The sequence below is a fragment of the Talpa occidentalis genome, unplaced genomic scaffold (assembly GCF_014898055.3).
Source record: "Talpa occidentalis isolate TD23 unplaced genomic scaffold, MPIMG_talOcc4v2.1 talOcc4.10, whole genome shotgun sequence".
NCBI lineage: Eukaryota > Metazoa > Chordata > Mammalia > Eulipotyphla > Talpidae > Talpa > Talpa occidentalis.
In genome coordinates this window covers 32,107,182-32,127,126 of record NW_023600993.1, presented here as the reverse complement: position 1 = coordinate 32,127,126, position 19,945 = coordinate 32,107,182, and the positions used below count along the sequence as shown (strand labels likewise).

Here is a 19,945-nt window from a genome sequence, read left to right as displayed (position 1 = left end):
GAGGCTCCCCGTTGTTTCTTTGAATTAAAGAAATATTAGTTTTTATGGGTTTGTAAAACTTGAGGGAAGACTTTACCAACTGAAATGGACACAGCCTACAATGTCCTCCGCTCAGACTGCACTCTCCAGCTTCCCCACAAATGCCTAGAACAGACCCTGGCATGTCATACATGCTCAAGAAATGCTTACTGAGTGACTAAATGATCAGAAGCAAAACTAAAGATTCAATCTAACTCATTCCTATGATAACACAGCTCACAAATGTCCCAAGGAAAAGTCCTGGGAGAAAAGTTTGAACTGGGCTCTATGAGCTTGCTTTAGTATATGTCTCCTTGGAGATCTTGTCACACAAGGACAGACAGGCAAGGCCACAGTGCAGTCCACTTGTACTGTAACACCTGCCGGGCAGGGCCAGGGTCCTACAGAAATCAGACCCTCTCTGTCCCCAACTACCCCAGTCCTCTGCCTCAACAAAAAGACTGGAGAGGCATGCAAGGAGGGAGTTTTTGAAAACCCCATTTAAATGAGTCCTTCCTGGGAGAAATGAAATGAAGAAGGCAGACAGATAATGTGCGACAAAGAAGGAAGATGAAAGGGAGAGATGTGTGTATTCTAGAGTGAGAATGAGCATGTTTATGACAAATTAGATCAGCTTGTGGCAGAACAAAGACTAGGAAAGAATTAACAGCGTGTTAATGAAAAACTTAATGTGATCACCAATGCTAAATGAAAGAGCCATGTTTCCTGACAATAAAAGGCTGCATAATGTAATATAACATAATCCAATATAATATAATCCAATGTAATGTAACATAATATAATGTAGCTTGGCAGGGTCTACCACTGCTCTCCTACTAGGGCATTCTATCTATCCAGCAAAGATTGGGTGAATGTCTCGTATCTTAGTTTATGCTACAGCACAGCAAAAGACAGCAGCAACTCAACTCAGCTACCATGGTGAAGTCAGTAAAAGCCTCATTCCCAAACCTGATGACACGTGCCAAGAAAAAAAATGGATCTTCCTTAGTAAAACAACTGCAAAATTCTAAAGGAAACATTAACAAATATAACAGTACAGTGAGGCTACTATGCCATGGTTAAGATAGATATCCCAGGATAGCTTGCTATTAGGCAATCAGTTAACTGGGCACAAATCGTATCAATAGGGCAAACGGGAACATTAAGAGGAAATGATAGAAAACTTCAATGACTGAACAATGGAGGCTGAGTCTAACCCAGCTCTTGTTCCTGATGTGAGTTTTGGTAAACAAGGACAGAGGTTTCTTCCTTTGTGTGACCAGGAATATCTATGCTAAGCCTACAACCAACATCAAATCTAACAGGGAAGCCTGAGGTCCCCTTATACCTAGAAATGAGCCAAGACTGCCTTTGTCAGAATTCTTTAATATTGCATGGGATTTTCCAATCAATGTAATCCAACACATCAACAAAAAGAAATATAAAAACTATATGATAATATCAATAGATGCTGAGAAAGCTTTCAACAAAGTACAACACCATTTATGATAAAGGGCTTTGAAATTCTCAGGATACAAGGAACATACCTCAACATCATAAAGGCCATATATGACAAGCCCGTAGCCAATATCATTCTCAATGGTAAAAGTTAAAAGCATTTTCATTAAGATCTGGAACAAGAAAGGGATGTCCACTCTCACCACTGCTTTTCAATATAATACTGGAAGTCCTAGCCAGAGCAGTAAAACAAGCGAAAGACATACAAGGAATCCAAATAGGGAAGGAAGAAGTTAAACTCTCACTATTTGCAGATGATATGATAAATATACATAGAGAACCCCAAAAACTCCACAGAAAAACTAATCAAACTAATCAATCAGTTTAGTAAAGTAGCAGGATACAAAATCAATACACAAAAATCAGTAGCCTTCCTATATACAAACAATAAAAACTATTGTTTTATAGAAAACAATAAAACATTGTTAAAAGAAATAGAAGAAGATACAAAGAAATGGAAAGACATCCCCTGCTCATGGATTGGAAGAATTAACATTATCAAAATAGCCATCCTACCAAAAGCAATTTACAGATTCAATGCTTTTCCAATAAAAATTTCAATAACATTCTTCAAAGAAATAGAACAAATATTGAAAAATTCATATAGAGTCACCCAAAACCCTGAATAGTCAAAGCTCTCCTGAACAAAAAAGGGAATGGAGGTATCATACTCCCAGACTTCAAACTATACTACAAAGCCATAATAAACAAAACTGCATGGTACTGGAACAAGAACAGAGACATGGACCAATGGAGCTGAATAGAAAATCCAGAAATAAACCCACAGATTTATGGTCAATTAATCTTTGACAAAGGAGTAAAGAATATGCAATGGAGCAAAGAAAGTTTGTTCAACAAATGGTGCTGGGAAAACTGGGCCACTAAATGCAAAAGAATGAAGCTTGACTACTACTTCACACCATGCACAAAAACCAACTCAAAATGGATTAAAGAACTAGACATAAGACCTGAAACCATAAAATATATAGAAGGAAATACAGGTGAAACACTGCATGACACTCAGTAACATCTTTAAAGACATATCACCCAAAGCAGTAATAGTGAAGGCAAAGATAAACACCTGGGACTACATCAAATTAAAGAGCTTCTGTACAGCAAAAGAGACAGTAACCAAAACAAAGAGACACCGATTTGGAGAAAATTTTTACATACAACACTAATGATAAAGGACTGATCACAAAAATCTACAATCTGAGCTGATGAGACTCAAGAAAAACAAAGTAAATAAACCAGTCAAAAAATGGGCAGAAGAGCTAAAAAGATACTTCTCCAAAGAGGAAATGCAAATGGCTAACAGGCATATGAAAAAATGTTCACCATCACTTGTAATCAGGGAAATGCAAATCAAAACTACAATGAGATACCATCTTACACCAGTGAGAATGGCACATATTAAAAAAACTAGCAACAACAAATGTTGGCGAGGATGTAGAGAAAAAGGAACTCTCCTGCACTGCTGGTGGGAGTGCAAACTGGTCCAACCACTATGGAAAGCTGTGTGGAGATTCCTCAACATGCTAAAGATGGAGCTTCCATATGATCCAGCAATTCCACTCCTAGGTATTTACCCAAAGGACACAGAAACATTAATTCAAAAGGGCACCTGCACGCCTATGTTTATAGCAGCACTATTTATGATAACTAAGATATGGAAACAACCCAAATGCCCAAAAATAGATGACTGGATCAAGAAGATGTGATACATATGCACAATGGTCAGCAATCAAAAAATATAAACTCATGCAATTTGCAGCAACATGGATGGAGCTGGAAGGGATCATGCTCAGCGAAATAAGCCAGAAAGAAAAAGAAAAATACCGGATGGTCTCACTTAGCAGGAATCTAGAAAACCTAAATAAGGGACCAGGAAAAAACCTAATTATAATAAAGTAAAAATCAAAATCAACAAGCAACTATAAACCAAAGACACACTGGTGGGGGGTGGAGGAGGAGGGAGCAGGATCAGAGCAAGGGGGATGCGAATTGTATGGGGACTATAACCAAGATGAAAATGCATACATTGTGCAAAAATGAAAAATGATGTAAAAAATGTATAAAAGAAAAAAGAAAAAAAAAAAAGAAAAAAGAATGACATGATAAATACCCAACCTGGATAAAGTAGTTCTTAGGTAAGAAGGTTGGTGGGGTAACTTCACTGGAAAAAAAAAAACCCAAAAATATTGCATGGGATTTTCAAAGCAGTAAATTAATAAAAAAAATTAAATAAATAAAATAAACAGACACCAGGACACAAGGAATAAAGGAGAAAACTTAATCTTATTTGCTGATTGTAGAATCCCAGAAAATTCAGGATTTTATACCTTAAGCAAAGTGACAGAGATTTGGAGGGCATCTGGGTAGAGAATAAATATCAAATGAACTTCTAAAAATTTATATGCCAGTCATTATCAGTCAACAGTTATAAAAGGAAAATGATTCCGGTCACAAGAGCAGAGATAAAATATAACAAAATAAACTGTTTGAGAATAATCTTAAGAAGTATGCAGAACCTGTAATGAAGAAAATGATAAAACTTGACTGAACATAAAAAAGCCTTGACTAAACAGACAGACAGACCCAGTGCAGGGAAGCTGTGAAGATTTCTAAAGGAATTCCAGGTTTGACCAAATTTCAATCAAATCTCAAGGAGACACTGGGGGAAACGTAACAAAATCATACCCAAGTTCTACTAAAAAATAAATCAGTGAGAAGAGTGAAAATAGTTATGGAAAGGGAAGGGAGGTTAGCTTGTCAGATGTGAAAACTTTTGGAGAAATTCAATAATTAAGTCAATGGGACAGAATATACACTTTAAAAAGAGATCCTACAGTGGAAAGTGGAACAGCTTTTCAGGAAGATAATTTGACACATTATCAGGGGTTTTAGATACATTACCGTCTTTTCTATTTCAAGGAAGTAGAGATGGGACCAAAGATGGAGGTGCCGCGTCACACCTGGTGGATTTTTTTGGGGAGCAGCCATTGGACACATTAGCAGGACCATCGTCAAAGACTTGGTGTCCGCAGACAACCAGTGCAGTCATTAAAAATGTTTACAAATGAAACAAAATCAAAATACTGCTAAACATATCTTGGTGTTTTTCTTCTTATTATTATTTGTTTTAGTATATCTTGTCTGTAAACTGGAAATACTCAGAGATGAACATTTTGCTAACCCTAGGAAGCTGCACTAAGCCCCATGGACAGCGGAGACAGATTTTCCACCCCAATGCTGTGCCAGCCCCAGGCTGAGCACCCGCCTTCTCTCTATTTTCTTACTATAATGCTTATTAGTGTTTTTTCCACTGGTGCAAATTTCACCAAAGGCAATTTGGAATTATAGTGGCCATAACAGAGACCTTTTGAGATGAACAAAATTGCTTGAGAGGTGACTTAGAACTAAAAGGAAAGAAAATTCTGTATATCCCGTGGTCTACTTTCTTTAATTGGCATGAAGAAGCTTCTGGGCATAACTCAGACTTGAGACTTGCCACTCTGGAAGATTCCTTAGCTAAAGTTAATGCAAATGTGGAAATTTAAAGCTGTCTTTCCCACAGATTCACGGAAAATCTGTTCTTGTTGTTATCTTTCTTTACCACTTTAGCCTTCACTTTACTTAGAACCTTGTCCAGCCCTCACAAAATCCTTATAAACATTTCCTCTCCTCCTCCTTCTTCTTTGTTTTTTTTTTTTTTAAGATTTATTTATTTATTTATTAATACAAGCACTGGGTACAGTCAGAAGCGCAGGAGGGTGACAGAATTCACGAAAGCCAGAGCGGGGAGCAGAACAGGCAGACTGACGAAATACACTGCTGAGAGGAGCAGCGGGCGAGACAGGAGAGGTCTGCGCACCATGTGGGACCCTCGCCCAGTGGCTGGGGATTGAACCGGCGCTGCAGAGGCTGCGGGCAGCTTCGCAACCCAGCACTCAACCGCTGCGCCACAGGGGAGGCTCCCTTCTCCTTCTAAATCAGCTATTCTTCCTCATTGTCACTTATAATTGCAAGCCTTACTAAAGGGGTATCCTGCCAAGTACTGGTACGTAGATATTAAGCCCTGGCTGTTCTTTTTAAGTACTGTTCTTAAGTACTTCTCAAATCTCAGAATTGAAAGTTCATTAAAGAATTCAGACTCATCTAGGGATATCGAGCCCAAGCCTCTCCATCTTCTCCTAACGAATCCACATACTGGAGGGGTCAGAAGAAGCTAAAGGTTGGTTAGACAAGGCTCATTGGAAAGATGCCAAAAATGACCTAAAACATAATGAAATACATTTTACTTAATTAGAATACCTTAAAGCAGGATCTTGTGGGGACCATAACAAAGACCCCTTCTGTTAAAGTAAATCAGATCTTGATTCAATCTCTCAAGCAGCAAAGAATAAATCCACAGGGGACTTCAGAGACAGACCTGTTGGCTTCCTCAGATGGTGGGAGGAACAGGCTCTGATGCAGCCATTTCCCAAGCATTCCCTTCCTTTTCTTTGCCTTTTTTTTGATGGATGTTTAAAGTCAGAAATTGCAGATACGGTACATAAACAAAAACTGACTGGCAAATCATTCCACTGCATGAACTTCAGCACTTGGCTGAACATCTTGAAGAGGCTTTGGATACCAAAGAGGATAAAATCCAAACTAAGTGCATAGTTTTAACCACCCCTCACATCTCTCCCCTTCCGTGGCCCCGCCAAAAAAAAAGAAGGAGCAGCAGCAAATAGATCTTCTGCTTCTTCAAGGGATGGAAAACACATTCTTTTTGACAGAGATACTTGTTGATACTATATGGAAGGGGCATGGGAAAAATAAGAGTTTCATCTTAGCTACAAAGGAAAGAAACAAATGTTTGCTTCTCCCGAAAACTTACCAAGCAATTTGGAATGAGACTGTAATGTCTGATCTCCAACAGGCCCCTTAAATCAATCAGGAGAACTGTTTTTAAAATCAAAGGATATAAACACATCTTTCTGATATAATGGGGGCTACTTTGTCATCTAAAAATCCACAATTCCCACCTACCTTTCACAGCCAGAAAAGCACTTGAGTGGCAGGAACTTGAAATAATTCTCAAATTCTTCTCATTCCCCAAACATACTAATAGGTCTACTCTTTTCAACGACTATTTCAAAAGTGATACATGCTAATTATGGAAAAATAAAAGTGGTATCATGAGTATCCTCTTTACACAGTCTCCCACAGTAGGTCTCAATCCTTCCTTAGCTTTGGGCTTTTTTTTTTTTTTTTTAAAGATTTATTTATTTATGCATACAAGAGCTGGGGGACAAGCCAGAGATGCGGTGGTGGTGAGAGGATTCACCAGAGACAGGGTGGGAAACAGAACAGACAGACTGACTGAAACACACTGCTGAGGGGAGCAGCGGGGGAGACAGGAGAGGTCTTCTGCACTATGTGGGTTGCTCCCTGGCCGGCCGGGGATCGAACTCTGCTGCAGAGGCTGCGGATAGCTTCTTCATAGTGAGGTGCTTAACCCCTTGCGCCACCAGGGAGGTCCAGCTTTGGGCTTTAAAGGGTGCTGAACAAATTTAGGTAAGAGTTTAGAATTTAAAGAAAGTTCAAATCAGTTCAAAAACTGATTCGCAGTCAGTTTTTGTTTATGTGACTCTTGGTTCCCTGACTGGTCAACATGCATCTCTTCTCTGCGACACGGCATCAGTATATTTAATTAGGAGAGAACTTTTATGTAAATGCAACTGCCAAGGCAGAAGCACATCAGATGGGCTATTTTTGGATTGACTGAAGACTCCCCCTTAAGTTCCCTGCTTCTTTGGGAGACCAATTACATGTCAATTTGCCTCTCCCTAGATGCTTGACCCAAGCCCAATTTAAGAATGTATTCAAGATCCCTGATTGTCTGGGCCATGATTCCACTGATGTGAAGAGAATTTTAGGAGCTAAGCCCATGGAAGCAGAAATGGACCTTTCTAAAACTCTTACCTAAATTTGTTCAGCACCTTTTAAAGTCCAAAGCTGAGGAAGGATTGAGGCCTACTGTGGGATATTTCATGATACCGTTTTTATTTTCCTTAATTAACATGGATCACTTTTGAAGTAGTCATTGAAAAGAGTGGACCTATTAGTAAGATGACCCTAAGTTTTTAAGTCCATGAGGGTAGTAAGGCTTCTGGGCTTAAAGGAATCATCAAGTAGCCAGACTGTATCATATTTGGAAAAAGGGTCCTTCTCAGTGTATGTCTAGCCTCTGCTGAGTGCCAGCACTGTGCGAGGCCTGTGGGGCCAAGAGAGGCAAAAGATGTAGGTCAGCTCTCAGAGGGCTCAAAGAATTCATCAAAGGATCACACACCCAGCGAGGGCTTTCTCCTCATTATGAGCCGACTCACTTGGCAGCACAAATAAATGTCTCCCCACTTCCTTCTTGCAGTTGCTTGTCTTTTCATCTCATAGTAGTCTTTGAAAGACTGTGATGATAAGCTTCTGCTCAGTGACTCTATGTGTAGAGTCAATGGCTAAGAGCACTCATGTCGTGACCCAATGATGCTCTCCCTACGACATTTCTTGGCCTTCGGGCAAGGTGTTGGGGAAGGGCTGCTGTGAGGCTTGCTGCCAGATAAATGCATTATGTAAATGCAGCGTGCCTGGATGCACATCTCCTGCAAGCGGGTCTAAAACGTTCACAGAAGTTATTACAGGAACGATGTGAAGCCAAGGTTTGGAGGACTAGGCCAGCACAGCCAGGACAAGTCCTCCGGCATAGCACCTTCTCACTTAATTTCCATTTCTACATCAGGGCCACTGCTAAAGACACAGGAAAGCAACTGGCCTGTACCTGCTGGGATCTAGAACTCAGCATCGACACATTGAAACACACTTGACTTGCCCATACTACACTAGCTTTATGAAGTGGACTGAGAATAACTTGAGCAAAAGGATTTAATGACAAATGAACTCTATTTTTTCTTCTAACAAGTAGCTCCATACTGAAATACAAAATAGAGATGAGAAAGAGGAAAAGGAAAAAAAAATGAACAGAGAAGATAGTCTAATGTAAATAAAGTTCAAATGATTTCTTAAAAGAAGACAATGTAGATATTTCCAGGGGTGCTTTTTGGAATTACTAATGGGCCCTGTAGAACATTCGTAAGAGGCTGACCTAGAGGGAAAGCACTGAGCAGTCTTGCCCTAGGCTTTCATCTGACAGCCAGGTCTTGCAGTTGCCACAGGCCCTCAAGTGCTTGTGCATCTGTAGATCATCCAGAAGCTGGTTATAAACACAGATTCTCCAGTCACTCCCCAGAGCTCCAAGCGGGTGGAGGCATCCATTTAACCCACACGGGCCTCAGGCTGTCAGATCTGCTCCAATGGCTACTTTAGGAATAACCTTTTGGTTATTAGAAGTCTAAACAGTCTAAACGGGTGACTTCAGATCTTCATTTTAATTCCAGGTGCCCTCTTCTCCACCTGTCAAGTGGGACTAAACGTGAATTTCCATCTCAAGAAGATAAAAGGGGTGATGATGTGTGGATACCAGGAGGTTGAGTTATGAGAAAGAATGTTCTGTGGTGAGAGCAAGATTCACATTGGTTGGGGCACACTGCTCAAAGCAGGGAAATGTCTTTCCCTTTGGCAGGGGTGACCACATCGAAGAAAAATACTGCCATTCAGAGTAAGAGACAGAGAGGTAGATGCCAAACGCTGGACGCCCAGTAAATAAGGACCCAAATGCTTCACAAGGGGTCTGAGGACACAAGTTAGTTAGTGGTCTCTGGTCACACAAGGCCTCCCCACCTACCTGCCCAGAGCTCCGAGGTTATGTGAGGGGCCATCGGTGCTGCCATTACCATCAGGGCACACAGGGCATCCTCAAACTCGGGGCTGTGGAGAACTACTCTCTGAGAAGCTTGCTGAAGAAGAGAAAAGAACACCAATATCAGGTAAGGATAAGAAAGGCCATTAAGGCATCAGAAGTTCAGGGATACAGCAGTAGAAAGAAAGCCTCTGGACAAAGCTCATTTTCCATCTAATCTTAGTATTAGAACAGCTGCAGCCATGCAACAAGTATATTAACGGAGCATGTAGCACACCCTCACGCTGATGCTAACTCAGTGGGTTCTCACAACTGTCCTACCTTGGAGGCAGCCTGGGGTAGAATCCAGGTTGGTCTTAAATCAGAGGTTTGTTTGTTTGTTTGTTTGTTTTTAAGTATTTTTAAAAAAAGATTTATTTATTTATTTATACAAGAACTGGGGTACAGGCCAGAGGCACGGGAGGGTGAGAGGATTCACCAGAGACAGAGTGGGGAACAGAACAGGCAGACTGACGAAATACACTGCTGAGGGGAGCAGCGGGCGAGACAGGAGAGGTCTGCCGCGCCATGTGGGACCCTTGCCGGCCAGCAGGGATCGAACCCGCACTGCAGAGGCTGCAGACAGCTTCACAGCACGGTGCTCAACTGCCTGACCACCTGCGCCACCAGGGGAGGCCCTTTTTTTTTTTTAATTGACCCTCCCAGCTATAAAATAAGTTGTGACTTGTGAAATAAATGCTTCTTTAAGATAAAAGAGCCTCTGCTCCCTGTCCCTGACCTGGGGCCCTGCAGACCACATGACTGGGGTCCCCTGGTCCAGCCTGCACACACACCCCCATTAGGACAGACAGGCCACTTACCAAGAGGGCACTGCTGAGTCCCATCAGCTGAGAAATCACAGAATTCAATGAGAAATCCTCTGTGAAATGGGTAGTCACCTATTGGTAAAAGATGAATTACTCACCAGTTTCAAAATTCCTTTAAGATTTCCACAAAAATACTGAATTATCAGAAACACGTAAAATTGAATATGATCAAAGATACTTTAAATATATTCACTAGTTCAAATAACCATAATATTTCAGCAGCACAAAGAGGGCAACGCTTCTCCACCATTCAAGGCAGTTCTCCTTCCGCCCTATCTAGGATACTATTGGTTCTCATAATGGGTGCTTAAGAAGACACTGCTAATTACCTGAATAGGAGGCAGGACTCACTGATGAGCAAACATCAGAACATTAGGATAGGGAGTACAGGATGTGACTTCTCCTTGGTATATGATTTGAATTCACAATGAATGTTATTAGTATGTGGGATGAGGTTAGTTTTACATTTTCAAATATGGAGTCAACATAAAAACACCAATAGGAGTTGTCAGCTTCTTTCTTACTCGTGTGCTTTTTGATTTTGAACATGGGTAAGAATATAGAAAAAGAACACATCTTTAGATGTCAAGAGTTTCCAACTTGTTGCAATAACCCAATTCTATTATCTGACAGAAGAGAAGAATTTGCCAAACCCAGAGAGGAAATATGTGGCATGAAAATGATCATTCAGGCATCACTCGGGTCAGTACATTCAATTTAGGAAGCAGTTCATCGACATTAGATGGAAATAAAACTGAAGAAGTGTTGCAAATGAGACCAGGCTGGGCCCAGGACCCTTTCAGCTTATATAAACAGGGAGGAACAACCCTCTTCCTTCAAAGCCGCCGGTTATCAGAGTCCAATCGGTGACCTTGGCTGACTTTATAAGTTTGATTCAGCACATCTTAAAAAAAAAAATCCTCCTAAGGAGCACTTGGCTATCTGGCATTCATTAAAAAAAAAAGGCTCCAGATTCCCTAAATGTCTTCTTTCAAAGACAGACGGCTTTTTTTCCCACACAGTTCTTAAAGAGAGTGAATGTCATGGCTTCTCACAGACTTCCAGATAAAAAATTTGAAGGACTTTATTGTTAAAGAAGAATCTTTTAAGATGATTTAGACATTTATATACTGTCACTGAATGGGAAAGTCCCCGCCATGTTGAACATCTGGATTCTAATCTAACAACCTGGATTCTAATCTGCCCAGGTCCTCACTAGCTGTGTGACTTCCCAAAAGGCATTTATCCTCTCTGACCTTATCTCTGTCCCCATCTGTAAAATGAGGTAAAAGAAGAGAACCTTTCCAAGCTTCTTTCACCTCTAAAACTCTGTCTCTGTTCACATAACACATGTAGTATAGCATCAGCATGATGCTGAATTTGGTTCTCTGCCTGGACGTGCTCAGAACGAAACACGGAAAGCGGGTAGCTTCCTGAGATCTGGGAGGGACAAGAGTGAGCCGTCAGCAGCGAGAGCCATTTCCTGCCAGCGTCTCCGTACTGTTGCTCCACCGTGGTGAAATATCCAATATGTTAAGACAACTCATCACGGCAAGGGGGCCCTCAGAGTAAGGGAAGAAAACCCGCAGAGGCCCACCCCAAGGCAGGTCCCAGACCACGCGGGCTCAGTTACAGAGTCGACAGTGTCCCCTGGAAGTTTCCGACCTGATTGATGACTGAGTTCTTGTACTCCTGGAGCTTTCTGGCCTCCACTTTCTCCTGGTTACTCAGCAGCTGAGGCCTGGGCATCTCCCCCGAAGTCCTGGCCTCAATAAATCGGGTTGTTAAGGACCACAGACGCTGCTGCCATCTCAGCACCCCAGGGAGAGCGTCAGCTAAGTTTAGTGGCAGAAAATGGGAAAGAGATCACCCATGAGAATGTCTGATTTGGCTCTGAAGCAACCCTCTCCTCCGCAGGGGTTACAGTCCAAGATACCCTGCGGATGCCTGAAACCACAGATAGTACCAAACTCTGTCTACACTGTTTTCCCCTACCCGTCCCTATGAAAAGCCTAACTTAAAAATTAGGCACAGCAAGAGATGAACTAACAACTAACGATAAAATGAACCATTATAACAATAGGCTGCAGTGAAAGTTCTATGCATATCATCTCTCTCAAATATCTTATGTACTGTAGTATTTTCAGATGAGATTGTCTGCGAGTAACTGAAACCTCAGAAAGTGAAGCCATGGATGCTAGGGCCACCATAACTAAGCTAAGATGAGCACCTGTCAATTGAAGACACACTTCACCATACTCCCTAGGGTGGCTTCTGGCTTCTGGCACCCAGACCAGGTCTGATTCTGTCCTATCTTGGAGCCCCAGACCACGCAGGCTCAGTTACAGTACTCAGTTACTCCAAGTGCTGCCCACCAGCTGTCACTGGGCCAGGACAGGCTGGGAGGGGCGTCAGTACACTGCCTCCCAGAGTAAGAAAATTTGCTGTGACAAAACGTTCGAGAAACCAACAGTGGGCTGGGCCCAGTAAATGGCACATGAATGGGTAACATGCAGGCCCAATGGGTTGCACCTCGAAGCTGAAGTGCTATCCAGCAGGAGATGTTTAACCCCTGTCCTCACCAGACATGTATTATATATTTCAGTCACATTTATCCAATGGAGTTGCTAATCGAATCTTCTGGAAAAGTTGAATGGCTTACCCTGTGGCCTTGGGTCACAGGACTAGCCAAATTAGGGCCAGTGCAGGTCTTTTCTGTGTGTTGGATGGTTTTTTCTAGAAGATCCAGATACCCAAGATCACTTTACCTCAGAGCATTTTAGATCTAAACAACTTTGGAGAGACAAGTAACCCCTGAAGAGATAGAGGCTGTTGTGGGTGACTGTTGAGACCACAGGACCTGCTGGGGTTTTCTAGATTGGTAATGAAGATAAATCAGGAGGGGACTGGCCTGGGCAGGTCACAGTGGGCCTAGGAGTCGCTTGGCAGCCAATCTTTCTTCAAGGAAATAGTTCTCAAAGTAGGGTCCTCATAGAACCTCATCAGAACACTAGAGGGCTTATTAAAGGCAGGCTTCTGGGCCCTGCTCTGGAGCAGGGATTCAGATTTGTAATTGCAACAAGTTCCCCCAGGATTCTGAGGCTCCCTTACATCTGAGAACACTGGCCTCAGGCTACAGGAAGTTGGACAAGCTGCCACTTGCTTCTTGGAACTGATTCCTAGAATTCTCCTCTACCGGTTTCAGCAACGACTTTTCCTCCCCCAAATCCTGTTCCAGGCGAATCACAAAGGAGGCAGGCCAGGAAGAGGAAGAAGGTGACTTACTTTTCACATCCCACAAGATATCCTTCTCTGGAGGGGCAGCAAAAAGGATGTAGAGCCGGAGGGTGTCGATGCCGTACTGTTCCACAACTTCTTCGGGGTCCACGCCATTGTGTTTGGACTTGCTCATCTTCTCCCAGGTCACCTCTAACTTCTCTTTGGTTTTTGCATGAACAGGAACAGAACCTAGACAGCAGACAACACATCAGTATTGTGCATGTGTGTGGTTGTGTGTATGTGGTTCTGATTTGGTCCTATAAAAATATATTCAATAAGCAAACACAGTCCCATCTTGGAGATATTCCAGACCACTGTACTAAAGCGAATATCACAATGAAGCGAGACCCAAAACTTCTTTGGTCTCCCAGTGCATATAAAAGCTGTGTTTACCCTACACTGTCATCTATTAGGTGTGCCACAGCAGTATGTCTTGAAAAAACAATGTCTATATCTTAATTAAAAAATACTTCATTGTTAAAAAATGCTAACCATTATTTGAACCTTCAGTGGGTCATAATCTTTTTTTGCCAAAAACCTTCAATTTGTAAAACAAAAAAACCTCAGCAATATCTATGAAGCACCATAAAGTGTAGTACAATAAAACGCAGTAAGGCTGTACTGGGTGAGCAATTCAACATTTAAAGGCTGTCCACTAATTTAAAGACTCCCACTAATTACTTAGTGTGCCTTTTTCTTCCCTATGTTACATAATAAAAAATGTATTTGTTTATAAATAAACGAAGCCTACCTCCCACCACAAATCTTCCTCTTTTGAGTATATAGTACAGCTATAATGAGCTGCACTAGTTCTGCCTCAATGACAAAATAAGACAAAGAAATTTCCCTTTTCATAAAAACAAATTATTTGTATACTAAAAGGGGAGTAAGAAGAGGATAAGAAAGCCTTGTACATGTTGCTATTTTCTTTTTTTTAAGATTTATTTATTTATTTATACAAGCACTGGGTACAGTCAGAAGCGCGGGAGGGTGAGAGAATTCACCAGAGCCAGAGCAGGGAGCAGAACAGGCAGAAGGACCGAAGTACACTGCTGAGGGGAGCAGTGGGCGGCAGGAGAGGTCTGCGCGCCATGTGGGACCCTCCTCCGGTGGCCTGGAGCAGCTGGGGATCTAACCGGCGCTGCAGAGGCTGCGGGCAGCTTGCAACCCAGCGCTCAACCTCTGGGCCACCGGGGGGGCCCACACGTTGTTATTTTCTTTGTGGATTCTGGGTCTCCAATGGAAGCTGGCCGCTGACCAGTCAGGGGCTCAGAGGAGGAATCACCCTGAGATTTACTTCACCTAGGGGCCTGCTCGCCCCCTCTTTGTCATAGTCACCAAAACATGATCTTGCAGTGTCGGCCACAAGGAGTTACTTACGGGGCTCACAAAAGATGGGGTGTTCCTTTGTGGGGCCAGCCCACCACACCTTTCTTTGGAAACATCACCCCACCCTCACACCCCTGGAACAGGAGGCGGCCTAAATGGCCACCATTGGACGAGGTGCACTTGCTGCCAAGGCCCAGAGGCTGGGACCAGGAAGCACATCAGAGCAGGCTAAGCCTTTTTCTCAGGAACTGCTACCAAGAGACAGAAATTGGTTGGAAGCTGTTAGGTACTGAAACGTTAAGGTCCCAAGGAGATGGGGCAAGACTTGGCACTATGGCTGCTTATCCAAGGTTACTCAGTAGACTGAAATTAGGGGAGGGCAGAAGGAAGCCTGGAAGGAGAACAGAGAGAAGCGAGAAGAGGAACTCAAGGCTTGAGAAAGAGAGAGGAGAAAGGAGTGGCTGGTGGCTTTTGGCATGTGAGGCGTGCAAGGCCCAGCTGCATTCCCTGCGACTGCGTGTGGTGACAGCCCTGTCCCTGTGCTAAGCCCGCTATAGGGTAAATTTCTGTTCCTTCTAGTCAAATGACTCCTTGCTCCACAGCAACCAAACTCCCTAGGGTCTGCTCTATGTACCGAACAGCCACTCCACACTTCAAAAGGGGCCAGCCATGAAGCCGATGCAAGACTAATGCAGGTGTTCTCGCCCTGGGGCAAGTCTGGGTGGGAGGGGAAAGATGTTCACAGCCCTGGCCCATGACATCAGAGCAGGGAGATTGCAGTTCTAGAAGATGTTTCATCCTTGCTCCCTGTGACAAAGCTCAAGGAACCACTTGCCCCTCTACCCTGCTCATCCCCTCTGGGCTGCGGCTCGTCTTTACAGGGCTGTTGTGCAGACGGGGAAAGAAGCGTCTTTTGGAGCAGAAGTGAGAGGTAAAAAAACCAGTGCCCTTTTTTGGCAGATGGGGCCCTAGTCAAGGGGCTGAATTTCAGGCCCTGCCCACCCCCCAGGGCTGGGTGCCCACGTGGAGTACCCAAACCACACCGCTGTCCACGGCAGCCCTTCCAGAACTCAGCAAGCACTTTGCTAACAGCTGAAATGCATGCACCCCTGGACGTGGCTCCTTTAGCCCTGGCCTGTAGTGGAGAAGCACTGCCAATTTCTGCTTCTCCAAAGGGTTTTTCTCCTATAGGTCCCAATGTCTGCTCCAAGCCCTGCTCTACCACTGCTTTCATCAGGCCATTCCATCGGCAGATTCCACCCAAGCATCTCTCTTGGGAGGCCACCCATTTAAAAGGTTATTGGATTTACCCAACCCCATTTATTAGCTACTGGTTTTTCTAAGTGCAATGGCCAGCGTGCTGGGGGTTCCTCATAGTTGCCTCTATGCACACCCTCTCCCCATTTTCTGACATGCCCCTTGTTTCATTTGCAATGCTGGGTGCACATGCTACCCTCATCCTACCACCTAGAGATCCTATAGGAGGAAGTCTCTCCGAGGAAGAGTGGCAACACGGAGTAGAGGGGAAAGGCTTGCAGGAGCTGGGAGCAGAGGGAAGTCCGGGGCTGAAGGAAATACCTCCAGGGGAGTGCTGCCTGGGCTGCTCTGGGTGCTCTGGGCACAAGGCCTGACATGAGCTACAAGGGAAGAAATGCTGGGGGTACCCCAATCTTGGGAGATGTCTCTCAGGCATGGGCGCTCTGTCCCTGAGATGGGCTATTAAACGTCGACTCGGGCAGGAGAACCCTCTGTCACACACAGGTGAAAACCCTGCCGGAAGCTAACTGGTATTGACGCTGGATGTGAATGGGCAGAGAGCAGCCAGCCAGCCCCAGCCCCCGCTGCAGAGGGCTGAGCAAGCTTAAGCTCTGAGACCACGGGTCCCTTCTTCTGGATTCTCCCTCCACCCACCCAGGCCTTGTGGAGGCTGCCTGCTGCCCGGCTGGAGCCCAGGCCTGTGGGACCAGATAGGCCATCCTCACCTGTGAGATCGACTTCCTCTCTCTGCAGATACTGCCCAGAGGGTAGGCGGAATGTCTGCCCCTTGATAAGGCCTTGGGCCAGCAGCTTGTGAAAAGGCTCTCTGAGAAAAGATAAAGAAAACACAGTTAATACCCCATCAGATTCCCTCAAAATATGACTTTTTACATAGAAAGGAATGAAAGTGATTTAAAAGCCAAGTGAGCCTATACTGAATCATAACATAGAAGGACCTGGAAGGGGGAGTCTGTGTTCCCTGTTTTTCAGGTATACTGGCACAGACACCATGAGGAAGCTCAGGCCCACAGCCCACACAGGTCTGAGGCAGGTCTGCATTTTCCTCAGGAAGCTCAGAGAACTGTACCCAACAGACCAAGCATGTGATTTCTCTCCCACATCCCCTCTCTACCTGCCTGGTGGCTTCTCCAACATTTACATACACTGGTCACATGGGGCATTTCTGGAAGGTGCTGTGCTCCCTAGGTGCCTGCTGACAGGCACGCCCACCTCAGCCTGAGGTCCTGGGGAAACCTGGACTCATCATTCACCACTAAGCTCACCATTCCCTCCTCTGGGTGGCCATCCCTGCCCACTGCACACAGCCCCTGCCCCCCGCCCTTGTGCCCCACAGCATCCTGAAAACGCTGTTCTGTGGTGACCAGGCTGCCTTGTGATTGCAGTGTGGATCCACTCCATTGGCCCTGCCCTGCAACCTTACCCTCGTTCTATCCCCGTGCTTAGCACTGAGCTCAGCAGAGAACAGGCTCTTCAGGGTGTCCCAAACATGGGTGAATGAATGGATTAACAAAGCTAATGAGCAGACAGCTGGATGCGAGGATTGGGGCCTGGACAGAGCTCACTGGTGTTTGCTGCTGCTTGGCTCCTGAAGTTACCTTTGCCCTGCACTGTACCTGGATTCTAAGCTCATTACCTAAACAATATTACAACAGCTCTAAAGCAAAAGAAGATTTTAAGGCTACTTTTTAGTGGGCAGGGGAGGGAAGAGACTACCTACAAATCCAGTTAGAAGCACAATGCAAGCTGAGCTAGCAAATGCAAACTCCCACCAGCAAAGGGTGTGTTCACCGAGCGTGTGCTCTGATGTGGCCCATCTGTGCATGATTGGGGTGCACATTTTTGAGCCTAAGTTCATCATGGATAAATCCTTAAAAAATATCTTTAGGATGGCAGGAGGGAAGGAAAAATCTGGATTCCAAAGATTAAGAAGAGAAGGGCGACTAAAATCAGCAAGAAGGGGTTGGGGAAGAAACGGAATCCTGTGCTGGTTCCTACCCTTTATCAAGTGGCACAATGCTGCCACCTTCCGGGAATGGGAAGAATTGCAACCTGTGTGAACATGACCCTAAATTCAACTGTGGTCCTCTGGCCTTATCTTTTAAAACGCTTTTCTTTTCTTTTTAAAGTAAACTGTTAAGTGAAACACAACACACATATTGAAAAGTGCATTAACTTAGGTAAATGTGGTAATTTTTCATAACATAAACACATTCTCAGAGCTGTGAAGGAAGAAGAGTCTAGTCATATAGAAGACCAACTGTTTCTAAATCAAGGCCAAATTCCTCAGGCTGGCCTGAAGGCGCACCCACCCTATTCACGTCCTCTGCCCTTCCCCCAAGTTGCACATCTGTGTTTCCACGTCTTCACTCAAGTGCTTCCCTGAAGCACTATCAAAATCTCCCATCTGTCAAAACTCTACTCTGCCTTCCAGGCTCCACTCAAAGTCCACCTCTGCTGGGAAGGGGTCAGGAGCCTTCCTGGTCAGAATTAGTTGCTTTTTCCTTGTTGTCCAGTGTAGTGCCTGTAGCTGCATTTGGCAGATACTAAATTTTATTGTGTCAGGGGAGTTGCTTCCCTGTCTGTTTCCCTCCTGTGAGGAAGGGGTAGGAGGAAAACCCTTGCAGGCCCCTCCTAGTGCCTGGTGCATCGCGGACACTCAGCAAGTAACTGGTTTGCACTGAATGAAATCTGTTTCCATGAATGAAGAAATAAACCTGCCAGCAGCAGAGGCTGGGACAAAGCAGAGGGGACAAGGGTTGAGGAGGAAAGCCGTGAATGAAGGGCAGACACTGGGTGCAGGCACTGGGCCACAGCCGTGTTGCAGGGAGAGGCACAGAAAGATTCAAGCTCTGTCTACTTCAGGTTCACAGGGAGGAGAGCTGGAGCGAGAGTGTCCCCCAAGAGCACTTACAAGGAATTTCAGGCCCTGGGAAGTCACCCCCGCCACTGTCCCCACCAATCCCCCCCCCCCCCCCGTCTCCCCCACTCTTCCAGGGCTCCCCAGGAAGCCACAGGACAACAGTGCCACATGACAGGACTTAAGAAATCCAGTCTCATTCTTGTGCCTGGCGCCTGACACACTCCTTCATGTGTAGTTTAGCTCTGAATAAGGAGTCACACTTGCTTTGCTATTCAGCACAGATTCAACAAGTATTAGAGCAGCAAGTGGATAGAGAGCACTCTGCAATTAATCTGAGAGCGCACAGTAAAATGGACGGCTCAAGACTCGCCGGTAAATAACCATCAACAACACAGGAAGAGGCACTAAGGGGGATAGGGAGGTACGAGGTGCGTGGGAATTGGGGACAAGGGACATCAACGGCCCACTGGACTTGCAGCCCAGTCCTGCGGCAGCCGCAATCACACCACATTGCCAAGTTCATTATTCAGATTCATGACCCATGTCACTCAATCATCACTCACTCAACAAATGGCACTTTATAACAAACCTTTATAAACAACCAAGTTATCCATTCATTGGTGACTATGCAAACAAGGGGTATTATGTGTAAGTAAAACACCTATAATCTAAACCACCAGCAGACTCCTTCGGAATCTGACACCATCCGAGGTGGGGGCATTAGGCAGGGCTTCTGCCTGGAGGAAGACTCTAGATGGTTCCATTTTCATGAATACAAATGTGTGCTCTTTTCTCTGGGTCAGCTTCCTCCTTCACCGCCACCCCTACAGGTGGGTGCCATTAGCTCACACTGCAGCATAATCTGTGTGGTCAGAGTGAGGGGGAGAGAGGAATCCTGATAACCAGACTGCTTCATTCAGAAATCACAATTAATGCTTGTTGGTCACGTCTTTGCACCGCCAAGAATAAAAGGAAGGAGGGAAGGAGAAAGGGGAA

General features: G+C 44.5%; 1 protein-coding gene across 1 annotated transcript in view; it reads right to left on the bottom strand.

Moving 5' to 3' along the window:
- Nucleotides 1–19,945, bottom strand: part of LARS2 (leucyl-tRNA synthetase 2, mitochondrial) — a 142,185-nt gene that overhangs the window by 11,403 nt on the left and 110,837 nt on the right. The window contains exons 15-19 of the mRNA XM_037527664.2: nt 16,794–16,894; nt 13,489–13,671; nt 11,869–12,038; nt 10,198–10,275; nt 9,323–9,434 (exon numbers count right to left, since the gene is read on the bottom strand). Coding sequence (XP_037383561.1) covers nt 9,323–9,434; nt 10,198–10,275; nt 11,869–12,038; nt 13,489–13,671; nt 16,794–16,894 — 644 coding nt within the window. The remainder of the gene's footprint in view (nt 1–9,322; nt 9,435–10,197; nt 10,276–11,868; nt 12,039–13,488; nt 13,672–16,793; nt 16,895–19,945) is intronic.